The 17669-nt window shown below is 37.5% G+C and overlaps 1 protein-coding gene across 8 annotated transcripts in view; it reads right to left on the reverse strand.

Annotated features, from left to right (window-relative positions):
* Nucleotides 1–17669, reverse strand: part of LOC117210085 (sn1-specific diacylglycerol lipase alpha) — a 53245-nt gene that overhangs the window by 31356 nt on the left and 4220 nt on the right. Inside the window, exon 1 of one of the 8 annotated variants that reach the window (XM_033452738.1) lies at nucleotides 15829–16140. The exons of the other annotated variants lie outside the window; for them this stretch is intronic. Coding sequence (XP_033308629.1) covers nucleotides 15829–15923 — 95 coding nt within the window. The 5' untranslated portion in view covers nucleotides 15924–16140. Of the gene's footprint in view, nucleotides 1–15828; nucleotides 16141–17669 lie in introns of those variants that run through there. 8 annotated transcript variants of the gene reach the window in all.

The following is a 17669-nucleotide window of genomic DNA, read 5'->3' on the forward strand; positions in this document are numbered from 1 at the left end:
TTTTTTGATGCGATCGACCAGTACGCTTTGTCGCGAAGCTTTTCAAAGCCAAACGTTTTGCGAAACGTCGCGGAACGGGCAGGAAATTGAAGACGAGCGCGTAGAAAGGATCGGTAATAGCTTAGCGACAGCAATATCTTTATGCCTGAAGAAGTTGTAAATTTCTCAGTTGCGAGAATTTTAGTTGATTTTTTCCTCGTTTAAGATGTTACGAACATGTTAAACGAACTTTGATAGAGGCAGGCCACTTAAAATGCGAACTTGTTAAAAGTTGAGCGATTTGTCAAACTCGTGTCACGAAGCGATAATAGGAAAGATCTTGTAGAAAATTATACAGGTTACTTTAAACGCAAAGCAAAAAACGCCGTTATGTAGAGCTCAAAAATGTTGTTGGTAAAAATGTTATTAAATTGAACGAAGCTTATAGTAAAAACTGCAATACCTACAAGTTGAAGTGATATGTAAATTCCCAGTTGAATGAATGCTTCTACAGTTTGAATTTCGAGTGAATCACAGATTTTATGTACAGCGCGGTTATTTCATGACGCGGTTATTTATCGACAACTATGGAGGATTTAAGACGGTAATAAGAATACTTTAATGCAGCTTACTTAAACGCAACAAAACAAGTATTATGCTGTTCGTAGTTGAAAATTGATACTGCGTGATAGTGACAGCGATCGTATACATGTATCGCATATACTTATATACCTGTGCACATATGTATGTACATAAGGGTTGCGAAATCAGTTTAGGCTTATTTGCTTCTGAAACTTCGTATCAGACAAATCGTTAACTTAACCGAAGTAACGTTATAATAAGTTAATTGCCAACTAAGCAATTAACCACATTCTATTATCCACAATTTATTATTAATTCTACAATTTAAGATAAAATAGGTGTAATAAAGTAAGGTAGAGAATTTCTAATAATATTCTATTGGAGCAAAATAGATCATACATAATTCAATAAAATAATATAAAACAAACGATGTTGTGCATCTATTATTTCCTTATAAAACGGAAGAAACTTTTTGGACAACCTAATATTTTAATATATTTGTTACAGTACTAGTTGTCAACAGATATTGAATATTTTTAGAAATATTAAATCAGGAATATCAGTAATAAAAATGTATTAAATATTTGAACTATTTTAATTCTTGACCGTGATATTACATCGAGCCAGTTATCCGGAATGGATACGAAATTCATGTCTTATTGATTTTCCTGCCGGTGCACGGCTATCTTCTTCGAAAATCGTTCATCCGTAAAACATTAAAAGAAATCTAATTCCTAAATCCTATAATCCATAAAAGCTTCTTTTTATTAAATAACCTAATTCGGCAATTCTCACATATTTTTACGGCGGGAAAGAACATTTTTATAGAACGAAAAGCGAACACGGCTGTAAAAGAAAAGCAGAATGTTACAAAAGTAATTATCACAAAGATATTAGAAGAATAGGGCGATGAATTCGAAAATTTTTATACTATTTAAGCTCGTGATAAATTTTACCGGATTAATAACGATTTCAGTAGAGTAAATAACGTTCAGCTATTATCCAGAAAAATTTAACGACGATGCAGAACGCATTAACGTGCACACGATGAAGTACATGAAAGAGACAAATGAGAGGAATTTATAATAATCGAGTCCTTCGGCAAACGGCTATCGATTGGCTTGGCGTTAATTTAATCACAGCCGTCTACGAAACAACGATCGGTATTTAACAACAATTTCACAAAGCGCAAAGTGTCTTCGAAACGGTAGAACCAAGTTCGAGAATAATCAGCGGTCAAAGAGGAGGGGAGAAAGAATCGCAGCGAGTTAATTCGAGAACGAGCTTTATTTCAGACTGTCGTTGACCCTAGTCTGATGCTTCTTCTCCCTATGCAGCCGTACAACGTTATCGTACACGCTTGGTTTCGAAATTCTATTAACATGATCCTTATTCAATTAACTCCTACGGTAATCTATACCGTTCGGAAGCTACCTATCGAAACGGTAAAATACCTTAACGTTTGGAATCGTCGCGACGATGTAAATTAGACAATGGGAATCAAACAAAATCACGATAAAACACGACGTGATATATGTTAGCGTTTATATGCGTTGAGCTGTAGCTAATTATACAAAGCATTTAAACACCCATCCACTTTGATAAAAGGTACCTATTGTGTACTATCCTTGTACAAAAAAAAACGCTTTTAGTTCCCGGAGTACAGTAGCGAAAGGATTGAAGTGCCAAAGTCAATTTACTCTAACGACCCGTTGCGACATTTACAATGTACTTTTCCATTCCCATAATACTTTACCAAATCCTTTCACTGATATATGTACGCGCGGTCCATTACATTAAAGTAGCCTTTAAAATTACAAGAACTAGAATTACCGCTGTCCCAACTTAAGATCTATCGTGTAACTTTATGCCTCTACTAAATCTTCCGTAGTTATATTTTCGGTCGTCGGTGTGCATTCGCCAAACACACGCGGCGCGATATTTTCCCCGGAAATGGTCGATCACCTGGCACGGGTCAGGGCCAAATCGTAAAAATTACGCGGCGTCGCGCGTCAACACGAAGTATATCAGCGAATATCGAGTGGCAAAGTAGAGTAAAACGACAACGAACGAGCCCCAGTCCAATCTCCTGACTAGGAAACGATTGCCGTGGAACACTATTTCCACGTAATCCGGGCAAATTGATCGATTGTCCGTGTGGTTATGACACACGGTAATATCTACTGTAGCTGTATACCGTCGTGGAAATATTTTGCGCTTGTCGCCGCAAGGATTGTATATTCTCTCGCGCGAATACGCTACTATTACTCGACGTAATATAGATTGTTCGAACGTAAAGTTTGAATCGTACTCGAGTAACCGTATGTTACTCGCTTCAGGCAACGGATTGATAAAAACCATTCGAGCGAATTCGAGCGCATCGACAAGGTGTAAAATTACAATCATGTAGACGACTAATTACATTTCGCTGTCCAGTGGAGAATGGTTATTAATTCTTCGTCGAATACGTGAAAATTTTTAATTGCGATGGAACTTTCGATTGGGTCTCGTGGAAGTTTAAGATCAACGTAATTTCAGTGGGAGAAACTGAGGCGAAACGTGTACAAGAGGATATAAACGAACAAAATACCCCATTGAATTCGCGTACCCTACTTGAGTTTCCCCGTTCGTATCGATATCCTTATACATATAGTTTTCTATTTTTTTTTACTAATAAAAGTTTTATCGAAAATTGATTTTGTATATCTTTCGACATTTCCGACACATCGTGAACGATGAGCTAAATTCGAAGTGAACTTTGAAAAGGTAGACCAAGCGATGCCTTCCCTCTACGACTTATATACGAACTTTGTCACGACTTCTATGTAGCTTGTGCATTTTTCATTCACTCCGGGAATAGCTTATATATCAGGTAGGAATGGCTTATGCACTAATAATTCCACTGAACGCTGACACGATGCAGAAGTAAGTTGGGCCAATGTTTAACGATCTTGATTATTCAACAGTCTTTGAGAACAGGTGCATTTGGATTCACCGATCCAAAACCGTCATATTGATTGCGTAGCAATAATTAATTCGTTCGAATGTCGAATCCTCGAATGGAATTGCATATGGAACCGCAGCTGCACTTTACAATGTAAACGCGTATACACGATCAAATAGTTATTGTTAACAAAACGCATGTACATGTGTGTTTAATTTAATTACAAATCATATGTATTATACGACCTTATTATAAATTCTATTTTTCTTTTTCGTATCATGGATCGTCTACCCATTACTTTTATATATTATTATATTTTATTATTATATTATTACATATCGTTCCTGTTTGCCCTCTTTTTCTAGTCCAAGAAAATTTCACGAGGCCGTAGACATTTGCCATCAAACTGAAATACAAGCCAATCTACGTTTCACATAATGATCGAATCATTTTTCGAATGAAAATAAACTCGACCATGCTCGACGCAATCCATCCAGAATTGATTCCGAATTAATCACAAGAATCATCAAAGACACTCCTTCAATATTGATCGAAATTCCATTAAATCAATCGTCCACGGCTCAAAGGTTTATCTTCCTCAGGAATCACGATATCAAAAAGGTACTGACGAAAGCTAACAGTGCTTGCACGGAAACTAATTTAGGCTTCGTAAGATCGGATGTCTTCGGAGCTCATGATTATTCATGACAGTGAAGCTTATCGATTAACGGTTCGCTTGTAACTTTATACCAAGCCTTCGGAATTCCAAGCTTCTTCTTTCAATAACCCGTTAGGTGTTCTTTAATCGCAAAGCATCCCATAAAATTTATTCTGCCAAGCATGCAGAAATACGCAATAATTCGTATCTTTGATTTTTCGCGAGTCAAAGGCTATTTTAAGATACGTCTTTTTACACGCATTGCTCGTTAAGGTTGCAACTCCTACCTGTATTATACACTTATTATATTGTCTTCGTGGTAGACATTTTATCGATTAACTGACACGATATCGAAGCGAGATCGTGTGCAGCCTGTCACCAGTTTAGCACGCGAGACAAGGTGACTGTACGATGTCACGAGAAATCATATAACAGCTAGCCACAGACTGAAGTCTATTAATTATCGACGTGGTTAGCGTGGCGGGAGCTGGTTCTTTCGGAAATTAACTAGCTTAAGTGGGCCACGACCATTCATACTAGTTCATCCTACGTCCCATCGATGTTTATCTATGGCAAATCCTACTGGTGAATCGACTACCTATCTCCGATCAACTGGAAAACCGATTATGCCCGTCGATTATCGTCATGCATGCAAATAAACCGACAAGGTACAACACCGCCGACAAAATTTTGTACTTTATGTAAATTTGATGGTATCATTGACATTACGGCTCGCTCAGAAACGATATCACGTAAAGCTGTTTGCCATTGGTCAAACGTTTTAAATTACGACTATACCGAATCTGTCGACAGATGTACGATCAAATCGAAATTAATGCTACTGATATTAACGATACTTTTCTTTATTTCGATAGTTTGCTGGCGAACAAAATATTCCAAGGCAAACGAATTCTACGTTACTCGCGAAAGGAGTAGAAATTGAAATTTCGACTTTCGGATTTGAAATTGATATCGAAAGCAAGCAATTTCCATTAATTTCTAGATAGAAGTATCTCAATGTAAGTTTCGACTTCATCGAAGATATTGAGAAATCAAGAGACTAGACTAAGCTACATTATTGCTCTAATATTTTGCTAACTTCCCGTAACAGATAACAGGCATAATTTATGAAAATTGAGGATACCAAGTTTCACGTGCCAGCGAAGACTCAACGTAGCTACTAGTTCGTACGTTGCCAATAAATTTTCCTGATACGTGTAGACCGGTTGTTTCGCGACGCGGTCGATGCACACCTCGATAACCGTTTCGCGGTCTTTCTGGGTATGTACGGCGGAAAAACGAGGTGAAGTAAAATTACCACCGACCGAACTAGGCCTGGAATTACGTTCACCGAGATGATAACAGTTCCACGCCTACGGAAGGAAAATAACTCGGCGATCGATCGTGAATCGTGGCTAATCGTTGCCTGAAAGAGCGCAATTAAACGTGTTGGCATTACCAAGCTCTACGTTTGCGCTCCACGTATCATGCATACGTATAAGTAAGACGTTCGTTAAAAGTTTAACATCGCTATTTAGATACCGAATGTTTGCCAATTACGCGAATGAGAAACAAATTGTGTTTGACGTAAGTGCCACGTGTATACCTAACACGGTGTCGTTGTAAAGTAAAAACATCAAGGACGATCGAATTGTTGCCTAGTCACGATAGAATTAAAAACTCAGCTGAAACTTGGCGAGTTTTCTTATTAATTACGGTAATTTCGAGATTAGTTAGAACTTCTAGCAACCGAGCATCGTTGTTTGTACATCTTCGAAAGTAATAACCTTAAGGCTCACGGCGACCTATTTTCTTAATTAAACACGACTGCTCGTCGCGAAAAATCGACTTTCTTTGCATCGTTCCCTCTAGTCGACACGAACTTTCCACCACTGTGACGAAATAAAATTTCCAGCATGATTCAAGTATACGGAGAAACAATGCGTTTACGATTTTAATTAAAGTCACTCGTTCGCGAAGGAATTCCCGAAATATTCATCGGCTCTCTCGCACAAACGAGTTGGGACCCTCGCGAGAAGGCATCGCACAACATCCCACGCATCGGCGTAGATTTGGGGTTGGTCCGCGTACGCCTCCTGCCGCTGGTCGATTTTTTCGACCGACCTTACGCTCACCACGCGCGTCCTCTGCATCAAACACCGAATTGTTTTACGTTTCTCTGCTGCTAGGAGGGTGCAGATCCCTTCTCGACATCGATGCAAATCCACCCACACACCAAGCTTTCATGGCTCCTTTTCCCCGATACTCGCCGCTTGGCGACCTTCCCCTTGGTTTTGTGAATCGTGCATGCACGGGGTCGATATGTGCGTTTTGGGAGCTGCCATTGGCGTCCCGCTGCGATAAATGCTCCTTTGTCTCCGAAATGGGAAAAGTATCCCGCAACTGGAGTATTCGAGGCAACGGAACACGGCCTGTTCTGACCCCAAAACGTTCGACTTGCCAACTTTTGTATTTTTCTTTTTGGTTTCGTGTGGATTTATAGAGTTGCTCAAACGTTCACTTTTCGCAACGGGGGAAAAGCTCGATCGTTATTCTACTTACTACAGCGTTTTTGAAAATGTTCTCTGAAAAGCTCTTTCACACTAACGATAATGTTCTTTCTTTCGTCTCGAGTTTTCATGCTCGAATCAGAATGTTCTTCGTGTACGAACGCGTTACACGGAAACGATACAAGGATCGTTTGCAGAAAAGCTTTATCGTTGTAAAGTGCGAGACGTTATATACACCGTCTGTTCGATGATTCGTTGAAGCATAGAAACCTCTGGCTCAAGTTTACTGCGTTAGCGTTTCATTGTTGGTGTACGTAGTTTGCTTGCTTCGGGATATTGATAAGTGGCAATAAAGGAGCTTCTGGCAACCAACCTGTATTACTCCACTCGGGCATCTTACGTCTTTACGTATTCATGAACAGCAATGAATGGAACGCTGAAGCTGGTATAAAAATGACGATAGTTTCGTTTAATTTATCCGACGAAGAGAAGTTCAAAAGTTACGAGATCTTATGCAGTTTTATTTCTGTAATTTCCACCAATTTTGACTTTTCAGTTATCTTAGGTTCTAAAGTTGAACTAAACTATACATTATTTCGTGTTGCACATATATAAGCTATCCGAAAAGCCTTAACAACCGAAGTAGATTATTTTTCTGGTAGTAAAGCAATTAATAAATATATTCATATACAATTTCTTCGTTCTTCGTATTATAATACTCGAACTTAATTGTCATAGAGAGTACAGTCCAATGGCAACAAACGCAACTTGCATTGGTATTTATAAAATGAATTTCTACCACGCAGCGATGCGTTTAATCGCCATGCTATCTTAGAGGTAAGTAGCTAACTCTAATCTGCAATAACCGTAAAAAGAATTCATAAAACAAGGGAGTGGAGCTTGCGAAAAGCTCATCCTAGCTACTCCCATCGATCTTAATATTCGTTATCATTAAACTGGCAGGACCTACATAAAAAATCTCTTACCCATTTTGTGTTGAAATTAGAATTCCAAGAAGACAACGGAGCTCGTCGTCATCAGCGTGAAAGGCGTTTGAAGATGCACGTGAAACGTCGCGACGCGACACGCGACGTATAATATCGCTAGTACGGATCAATGAACGTGAAAGTGCGCCTTCATTTCAAGACGTTCTTTCGAGGATGATTCTATAATCAACGCGAACGAATCCTGTGCCTGCGTCTTTATTTTGCATCAGCTCCTATTTGCAAGATAGGGCCCGTAGGAATACGCATCCGCTTGATTAAGGGGTTTACACCCCCTTCAATTTGTTCAAGTCGATAATCATGCGTATCGATCTTTCGCGTGGGTTGCACCTTTGTTCATCGTCGATGAGAACCGTCCTTAAGACAAGTTAAGTCGTTAAATTGAGATCGCTCTCCCAACGCCCTCTTTAACGACAGGATAAGCTGCACTTTTAATTACTAGCAGTTAGTATAATAATAGGTATATCTGAAATGCGAATGACCTTAAAGGCGAGCCTGCATCTTCAGCGAAGATAGGGGAGAAATATTCGTCGTTAATTCTAAAGAGCTGTTTGCTGATAATAAGAGAAAACGCTGATCGTACGAATGGCTATTTTTTATGGAGTAGTTTTTATAAAGAATTTCAAGCGTTTGGTGGCAACAATAGGAGATAGAAATATACTATGTGCGTTTGCAAAAGCATTCCGTTATATCTTGGAAATATTGGATATGGACTCCGATAAACGAAGCTTCGAAATGTACATAAATTGAAAGATTAACTATCGTATGTTTGCCAATTATCGAAGAAGAAAGAATGGTATTTGTACATCTACGTTACGATAGCAGAGTATATATACATACGGAATAGTACGGTAAGTATCAGCAGATTGTCGATGATTTACAATTCAAATGAATCCAAGTTAGTTGATCAAATTGACGTTACAAAGTAGAAATCTTAATACTTCTATATAATTTCCAGCTGTTGAATAATATAATACGACGCAATAAGAACGCAACAAAATGTCGATAGAGAGATAGTTATACTTTTCTCAGAGTGTTTATCAAGTAAATATCGAATAATTGTACCGACGCGTTTAAAGGATTTATTAAATACCAGTGGAAAATATCAAGGGCGATTTTTTACGCATCTACGCATCAAAAATATCGTACCTCGATCGTCTTGAGAAAAAAACATTCAAAACGATCTATTTCCAGTACCGGCACGAGTCTCGCATCTGTCGTCTAAAAATGACAGAGTCTACGTTACGAAACTTTTGCTTGCTACTGTACGGATGTCAGTCAAGAACGCATCATCGGAAACAACAGTCTAGAAACGTGAGAAAAATTCCAACGAGTATGTCCTGATGTCTACTATGATTTTCAGCGTAGATATTGTTCTCATAATTTTTGTTCTGTATAATGACTCATCCATTGCGCGAAAGATAAAGCGCGGAAACCTCTTGTTACAAAAGAAACACGGAAAGTTTCATTTATCGATGAATCGTATAAAAAATAAATCGTTAAATTTGAGACAGCTACTTTTCAATTCACAGGCTATAATATGAGAAAAGAAAAAGGAAACTCGTATCAAAAAGGCTTCGATAACGCTCCACCCACCCAAAATACTTTTTATCGATTTACTTATTCTTCCTGTATGCTCACGGAATACTTGCGCTTTTAATAACACGCAATCGAGGATTCACTGTGAGAGACAATGATTTTAACAAACTATTGTCACCCGTGGTTATCGATAATTTGTCTTTGTTCGAGTTTCACTGAATCCAGTCATGTTTATTCATGTATACGGAGCAACTCGTGTAAGAGAGCCACGAAATATTGTTTACCACGAAATAACAATTTCCAATTTTGGGAATTCAATTGATAAAAAGATTATAAATATAATTAAAGAGCGATTCTAACAAGAGGCAAAAGGTAAGAAATAAAAAATCTTTAAAGCGATGGATGTACGTGATTCGATCGAAGATTACGAGCTGATCGAACCCTAAAAATCCAGCTTCCAATCATAAAGTTTCTCTACGTAATTCAATGCTAACTCAGACTTAATGCATTCTAAATTGCGATAGCCTGTCGGCCGGACTTATATTTAGATGCCTGCACATCGGAGAAAAGATAGTATTCGATACACGTACACGCGTTTCTCGCGAGAAAAATGTTTTGTGCGAACCCCGCGTTTTTCATAGATATCAGCGTTGATGCTGCCGATGCTTTAGCTTTCCAACTTTCAGAATTTTGGATATGTCTCGAATGCTTTAATTATCTTTCTTATGAGTCTCGGGATAGCTATATATAAATAAAATCATATCGAATCATATCGAATAAAACCATATCTATTAATTATCAGATAACTTGAACGGTAAACTCAAAGTTTGTACGACAAATATTACACGAGTATTACGAATGATTAATAGTAATGTACGACTATAATATTAAACATTTCAAATGATACTATTTAGTAAATACCAATAGCGGAAAATAATACACGTTAAACATGTTAACAGTAGAAGTCAATATGGATTAATTAATAATAAATGTGCAGGTTTAGGGATGTAACAATGATATTAATAATACGAACATTATTTGCGAATCTGTAAGCATGTACACATAAAATAGCTGTAGAATTGCGCAGTCTGAAATTTCCAATCGAATTATTCGAAAATCTGCATAAAAAATGAAGAAATGAACAGTGTTGTCACATGCAGATGAGATGTAAACATATTTGATATATACATACATTTGATATATATACATATATAAACACATACATTTGATATATATATATATATATATATATATATATATATATATAACATAATGCAGCATGTTCCTAAATTATGTGAATCGGAGGAAAGTGCAGTTGGTGTAATATGTAACGGGTGCCATACGCAATACTCGCTGTGTAAGCACGTGTGAACGTGCAACTTTCGTCAAGAATATCTCGCCGTTGGCGCATTCCATAATTTATGAAAACGTACGACCACGTTGAAACGCAAATAGAACATTCCTGGCGAAAGATGGAATCTTGGTCAAAAAAATGAAAACGATGGGCGCCGAAACTTAGCGCCTGTGTAAAATTTATGGCGATCCGACCGTGCTCAAGAAACTAACCAAATGTTACTTTTTTTCTATTCGAGGTATTCTTTAAACTGTAGATGTTTGGGAATTTCAAGAAGAAACGCTGATAAAATCTATGATACAATGCTGAATTGCAAACTGCAAGAAAATCCTTGTTTCGAGAAAGGGTGAAACTAAGTACGATAAATCGAAAAAAAATCAGTACAGAATAGAAAAGGTATCGGTATTAATTTTATTCTTATTTATTTGCTAAGTATCTAACGACCAATATTAGTTTGTACTCGTTTTTTCTTTCCTTCGCTCCACTATAAATAGATAATTACAACGTGGATAAAGTATCTGCAATACGCTGTGCTCGTAACGTTCTCATTTGTTTCAGCGAAAGAGGAATTTTACATAAAATTTCATAAGCTTTGTCTTCCGCTGGTGACGAAGTATGACTATGCATATTAATTCGCATAGTGTACCGCGAGTTAAACGATATAGGATAAGCGAAAAATGTATGTAAATATGTCACTTAGATGAAAATAAGGTTAATAAATATGAAACAGCCTGGCGCCCATCGCACGAAGGTGTCGCGTGTAACGTGTGTAACGTGTACACTGCACGAAACGGCGCGGCGTTACGAAAATTAGATATCCTTATACCGCATGAAATATTATATTTTATATTTTTCGTAGATACTTCGCAATTTTTGTCAGTTTTCGTTTCGAATTTTTGCAGCGAAAACAAAAAAGGAAATGGACGAAAAATATAGCAAATTCAAGTAATAAATTAGACACGATCTTACAAAAGAGCTTCTCTTTTCCTCTTTCTTATTTTTCCTCTAAAGAATCTGTTGTATTATATTTCGCCGTGAGTTGGTTTAAGTTGATCCCTCGAACTCGTCAGGACTTATTTTCTTGCAAAGTACGAGACACGCCAACAAACAAGTTTTCCCAACGTGCTGTTTTACATCTTCGTGAAGCGTCAAAGATCCGTCGACGAGAAACATCAAAGAACGGATATCAGGGCTAAAAAATCAGTAGAAAACGGATGGAACAACGGAAGATTTCCATCGACCTCGGGGGCCAAAAAGACGAACCCGTTGCGCACGGTTTCGAGCACGTAACGCGCGTAAACACAATAGCGTTGAATGGGGATGGATATATAGGGTGAACCTTAAATGATTCATAGGCAACGAGAGAGGGTGTAACGGGCCATTCACAAGCTAGAGCATTGCACGCGTTCAACCCTGACATATTGATCACCAAGAAGCACTTTCGATGCTGTTTTTTGCCGATTCTCGATATAATAAAAAATCAAATCGAGTCTATCGTTCGTTTCAAATTGGCCAAAATATGGAAAAACAGAGAGGAAGAGAAGCGATATTATTCTGTAAAAAGAAACAAATTCACATCGTGTGCTTCGTGACGCGCATTTCAAAGGGGTAAATTATTAATTGAACTGATAATCGAGGAGCAAATTTATTTTGCGTCTGCCATCGTTCGTTTTCTAAGACCGTGAATATTTAACGTTATTTTCGTAAGAGCCACGCGAGGTTCTAAATAAATGAAATCTGCAAGTATACGAGAGCTTAGGTTCTGTAATTTTCCACGTTATACCCAGCGGGTCGCGAGTAAAAGCATGCACGATCTGTTCAACGTAAGTTTCGTTCGTTAAAGGGATTCTGGTACGAAAAGCCAGTCTTTCGTAGATGCAAACTATGGGCAGAGACGAACCCGTTTGAAAAGAGCCGCGCACTTCGATTCGAGTATCGTGTTCCTCCGCATCGCGAATATCCCGGGGCTTAAAGGGGACCGCTTTATAAACGACTAAATAAATTACGACTGCGTCTAGTCACCTTGAAGCTAGGGGCCGCAGGAAAAGTGTTAAAGCGGAATCGTTCTGCTATTCAATTTGCGAATGATTGCGACCGCGCGGCGATGCAATTAGGAAGATTGAAATATGATAATCAGTAAATGATTCTGATCCGTTCCAATTAGAATACCAAGTGCAATTTTTCTTAAAATATTTCTTATATCGTGCGGCGATTGTTATTTTTGCCACTTAATTAATTAATTAAAGACTACAAAAAGAAAAATCATATTTTCGTCTTTTTTGCACGAATAATATTCAATATGCTGTCATTCAGTTATTTTACATTATTACATGATTTTATGATTAAATATTGATTTGAGTTGTCCCTTTGAATATTTAGAAAATATCGATTGCTATACCATTGACTGTACGAGTGATGCTTTATTCATTTTTTACTAAAATGTGGTAAATGTATTTGTCTATGTTAAAAGTTTCACGAGTATCAAATTGTGCCGTTTTTAAAACATACGAATAAATATATTGTATTGCTTCTACGATTTGTTTTATTTATTCAAATTTTCACACTATGTTTATTTGAAAATGTAGATACACGAAGCGAAAGCAAAACGCAAATACGTGTGCATACGTGTATAAAATAAAAAATTGAAAAATAGCGGCGAAGAGATGAAAATGTGCACTATCGCGCGAAATATTTCTGGAACCTTCGACAAAAAATAACGGAGTTTGTGTTCCACTAAATTATAAGAGCGGAAAAATTATTATGTGAGCGTATGTTCGCAAACATTGTCCTTTCGAGCTGGTGTCTCGCGTATAAAACTAAATCACAATTTTTCTGCATCAATTTTCAGAGAACGATAAAGTCCAGAAAATGTTCGAGAACTCCTGCTGCTAATATATGTAATTATACATTTGTTCAAGAACACTAACCGAGACCTTTTGGGATGGAGTAAGACAGGAAATCGGTGAAACCCTAACAGCGGTTCCTACGATTCTACCTACTTACTAGTATTAGTTGTACAAAAACAGAGAACACTGTACCGTTACGCTGTATTGATTTAAAATATTGCAAGTTCGTGTTTTTGCTAATATTTGCAATACAAATTTTAATGACACGAACGATCTGCAATTTTAGCACACTGTCACAGCAAAGTTTTTTCAGGCCAATGATTCTATTTCGAAACGAAGAAGGTTATAAATGCACGCAGATTTATTTATAGCAGCCTTCTCCCTTTTTCTATTTTTTATAAGCGAAGAAGATAAGTAACAATTTTCACATGAAATATGAACAAGTTTTCAAGAACCGTCGTAAGTTTAATTTTATTCGCGATATTTCACACACCGCTGCTACACATAAATAACGTTATCTAGAAATTATTAAGAACATTTGGACGAAAAGTCGTAATCGATGGATGCAAAAGAAAGTTTTATCGGTTTCTTCGGCAGTAAATTCGCCATTCCTCCCTTTAACGTCATGAACGTTTTCACGTAGAATTTACATCACCAACGCCAGCGGTGCTCCGCCGTGTAGCGAATTTGAAATTTAATGGGCCTCAAAAAGGTGCGTGCTCGCTTTGCCCGATTTTAAGGAATCTTTCATTAAACGAAAGAAGGAGAATGAAGTTAAAGGAGAAAGTCTTCCCTCCGCGGAAAAAAGCAGTAAATCGCATTCTGAACAGAGGATCCGAATGCGTGTTTCTCGCGTTATTTTGCTGCTTTCTAAGGAAGCCCGATGAGCTTGCACGAAATCGCGGTCGAGTTCACGTTAAATCTATTTACCGTCTCAAACGAACTCCGTGGAACGACGTATCTCAGATTCTCCTTGAGAGAGTAAGAAACGTTGTAAACGGCGATGGAAAACCTATCTCGGCTTATTTGTAGAAAAATCGTCGTCGTCTGAGGACCGGCGTGCAAATTTCCCATTGGATACCGTGCGTGTCTTCGCCATATCGGTTACGCGCTTCCAAAAAAACAAGTGAGAAAGTTAGATTTGTAAATCTAAAATTTACATTAATCGTGAAAAGGTCAGTAATAGCCTAACAATATGTGCATCGCAACGCCTACATCTTCCTGTCATTCATTCACTTTATCTCATTTCATTGGGGTTATATCATTATCATATCATTACAAGAAGGATGAGGTTGACTGCAATACACTAAATATTTGAGCCCACGCACATTCATGTAATTATTATTATTAATATTATTATTATTATTGAACAGAGCTGTAATTGTAAAGCAGCAATCTTACTTATCACGTGATAGATAAAGAATCGATAATCCTCGATGGGCAATCAGTTATAGTTAAGCCATTAAGACAGTTTTAATACAAAATATTAGTAATGAAAAGATTATAGATGAAAGAATATAGTGTACTAGTTGAAAAAATAATATATGGCGGTCTAGAATCTGATGTCATCGCTAAAAATAAGCGGAAAATCTGTTATTCGAATAATTATAATACGCGGTATTTAGTGTCTCAAAAATAATTTTATCATGATAAAAATGAAGTAATAAAATTTTTATTCAATGCTCTTTTCCAACGTCATCGTGGTTTAGATGAGAGGAGAGGGGGAATTAACGAAGCATAACGTATCCCAAATATTACAGCGCAGCGCAGTATTGACATTATGTTCCCGCCATAATACAATTTACAACTACTCTTCTACCCCACTTTGAATGGAATTTCCAACATACCTTATGAAACAGAAATATAATACCTTGGATAACATACCGAACGTCGACGTGATCGGCAAAGTAATCGACATTGACATTTGCACTATTGCAACATTACACTCGAATGTACCAGTCCCCAGTACCCTCGATGTGATTACGAAAATCGATAAAACATTCGTACAACTACCACATATTACACCATTAAATATGTATGTATAGTATGCACACGTATCAAATATATATTTCGCATGTTACTCCCGATTGAAATTGAACCAAAACGTTATGGCTCTCTCAGATCTCTCTGATACATCTCGAACTCTTAAATTCTCAAATATCGCAAAATATCGATCATTGAACTCAAAGCTGGTTCCGCGAGGTGCTATCGACCTTTGTTCATCGATCATAGTCGACGGGAGAAAATTGAAGATGAGATGAATAAATTTACCTTTTAATTGCGAATAGCACGCACGATCCAACAGTGTTGGAAAATGTAATACGACGATATGTTCACAGCTGATGTATATTTCGAAGAAATTTGCAGCTGCTTTAGCGTATTCTATTTGCATAGGCATGTATCCATACTTACTCGACCGCGTGAATGAAAGCCAAGGTGGCGCCCGGTATGAGCAGGTCATCGCTGCCGACACGCCAACGTCTGCCAAACGTGATGAGAGCCGGCATGTTTCGTTCAGCAACTTTGTGGCTCGCCCGAGCAATTGTCCCCGTACGCGAGCAAAAACATTCACGTACGATGACATAACCTATACCGGCACAAATAACGCGATTAACTCATCGACCGAGCGACTATGTGTTACTTGGTGTACCTCGCGAAACGAACAACCGGACCGTCGAACCTCGTGACCATTCGGCTGTCACGGATGTACTGAATCAGTGAAACGCGGAACGAAACTCCGCTCGGTCGGTTCATAGCGAGGCAAAAAAAAATGGAGGGAATCCTGGATCGCTTTGCGGTAAACTTGTTTTTGAATTGAAGGTGTTCGAATGGTAGGATAATAGGGTCATTGTTGTCTTAAAGTGGGTTTATGTATAAAATACTTATATTTATATCATAGTTAAATTGCGCATGTTCATGTATTTATGGAAAATTCAGAAAAAATGTATAAAATATCCAAAATATATTTATTATAACAAATTATGATATTTAATAGATGGGAAAACTCTGCATCCGCAATCTAGTGATAATAATGTTATTTTCTGTACTGAAATATAAATCAGTGATATTTACGAAGAACAAATTATTTCTTCGTTAACAATTTGTGGCGCAACATTATTTTCGTATATTTTTTTAATTATCATCACGTCGTATATTTATTCGAAGACACGATGTGACTTTTTAATCTTCTCAATCTTCTTCATTAACGCGAGAGCAAATTCAATAAGCTCAATGAATCATATTTCTTCCTAGTGGAACGGAAGAAATAGAAGGGAAATAAGTTCAATCAGGAAGAATCTCGAAAAATATTTGAATGGAAATCTTTGATCTTATCTTGTTAGAAAATAGGATCAAGGTACTTGACAACTTCGATTCACTCGAGTTAGCAGCAAACAAGCAAATGCTTAAATTTTTTAATAACTTTCATATCATACCCGTTGCGATAAGACATCTGTCCGCGATTCTTAATTAGTTTCCAACACGGTTAGATGTTTTATCAGCTCTATTTTTCAAGCTACGATACAAACTTCTTAAATTCATATTCTCAAGGGTCTTCATAAAAAAAGAGATAAATTTAAAAATAAAATACATCATTTCTAGTAAGTCTTTTTCCATGTATCGAAAAGCTCGGAATTGCGTGACTTTCGTATCAATCTGTGTTTAATATGCATAAAAGACAAGATGCGAGACATAACGGAATTCTATTTGAATACGTCCATATTCGTCTACGTTTAAACGGTCGATATCAAAATAATAAATAACAAAACAAATGGACATTTTTACGAAGAATCTGTGTCTAGGGACGAAAGATGAAATGCACATCAACTAACCGAGATAAAGTTTCGATGTCGTGCACAGCTAGTCGGTGGGACAATACACGAGATAACAGAGAAAATTGATTGTACATTCGTTCAAAGGGCCGTACAAACGTCAACAACGGCTAGACGTTGTTTTAATTGAAACTTTATCGGCTATTCTGTATCGCCCGATAGAAGAAGACACAGAGTCTGCGTTCCAGACATGGACATATTAGAGACGTATCGAGAGCCGCAAATTTATAAAGATGACTAGTACGAAATGGACGATCGCCAATTTCCTATGTATTCGCCTATCGTTTGTCTCTCTCTCTCTCTCTCTCTCTCTTTCTCTGTCTCTCTATCTCTCTGTATCGGGTCATTTACCGCGTTTATTAACGATTTTTCAAAGTTAAAACATACGGCATTGGCGTGCTATCACGCGAAAATTATCCTTTG

Source organism: Bombus bifarius, unplaced genomic scaffold (assembly GCF_011952205.1).
Source record: "Bombus bifarius isolate JDL3187 unplaced genomic scaffold, Bbif_JDL3187 scf7180000008199, whole genome shotgun sequence".
Taxonomy (NCBI): domain Eukaryota; kingdom Metazoa; phylum Arthropoda; class Insecta; order Hymenoptera; family Apidae; genus Bombus; species Bombus bifarius.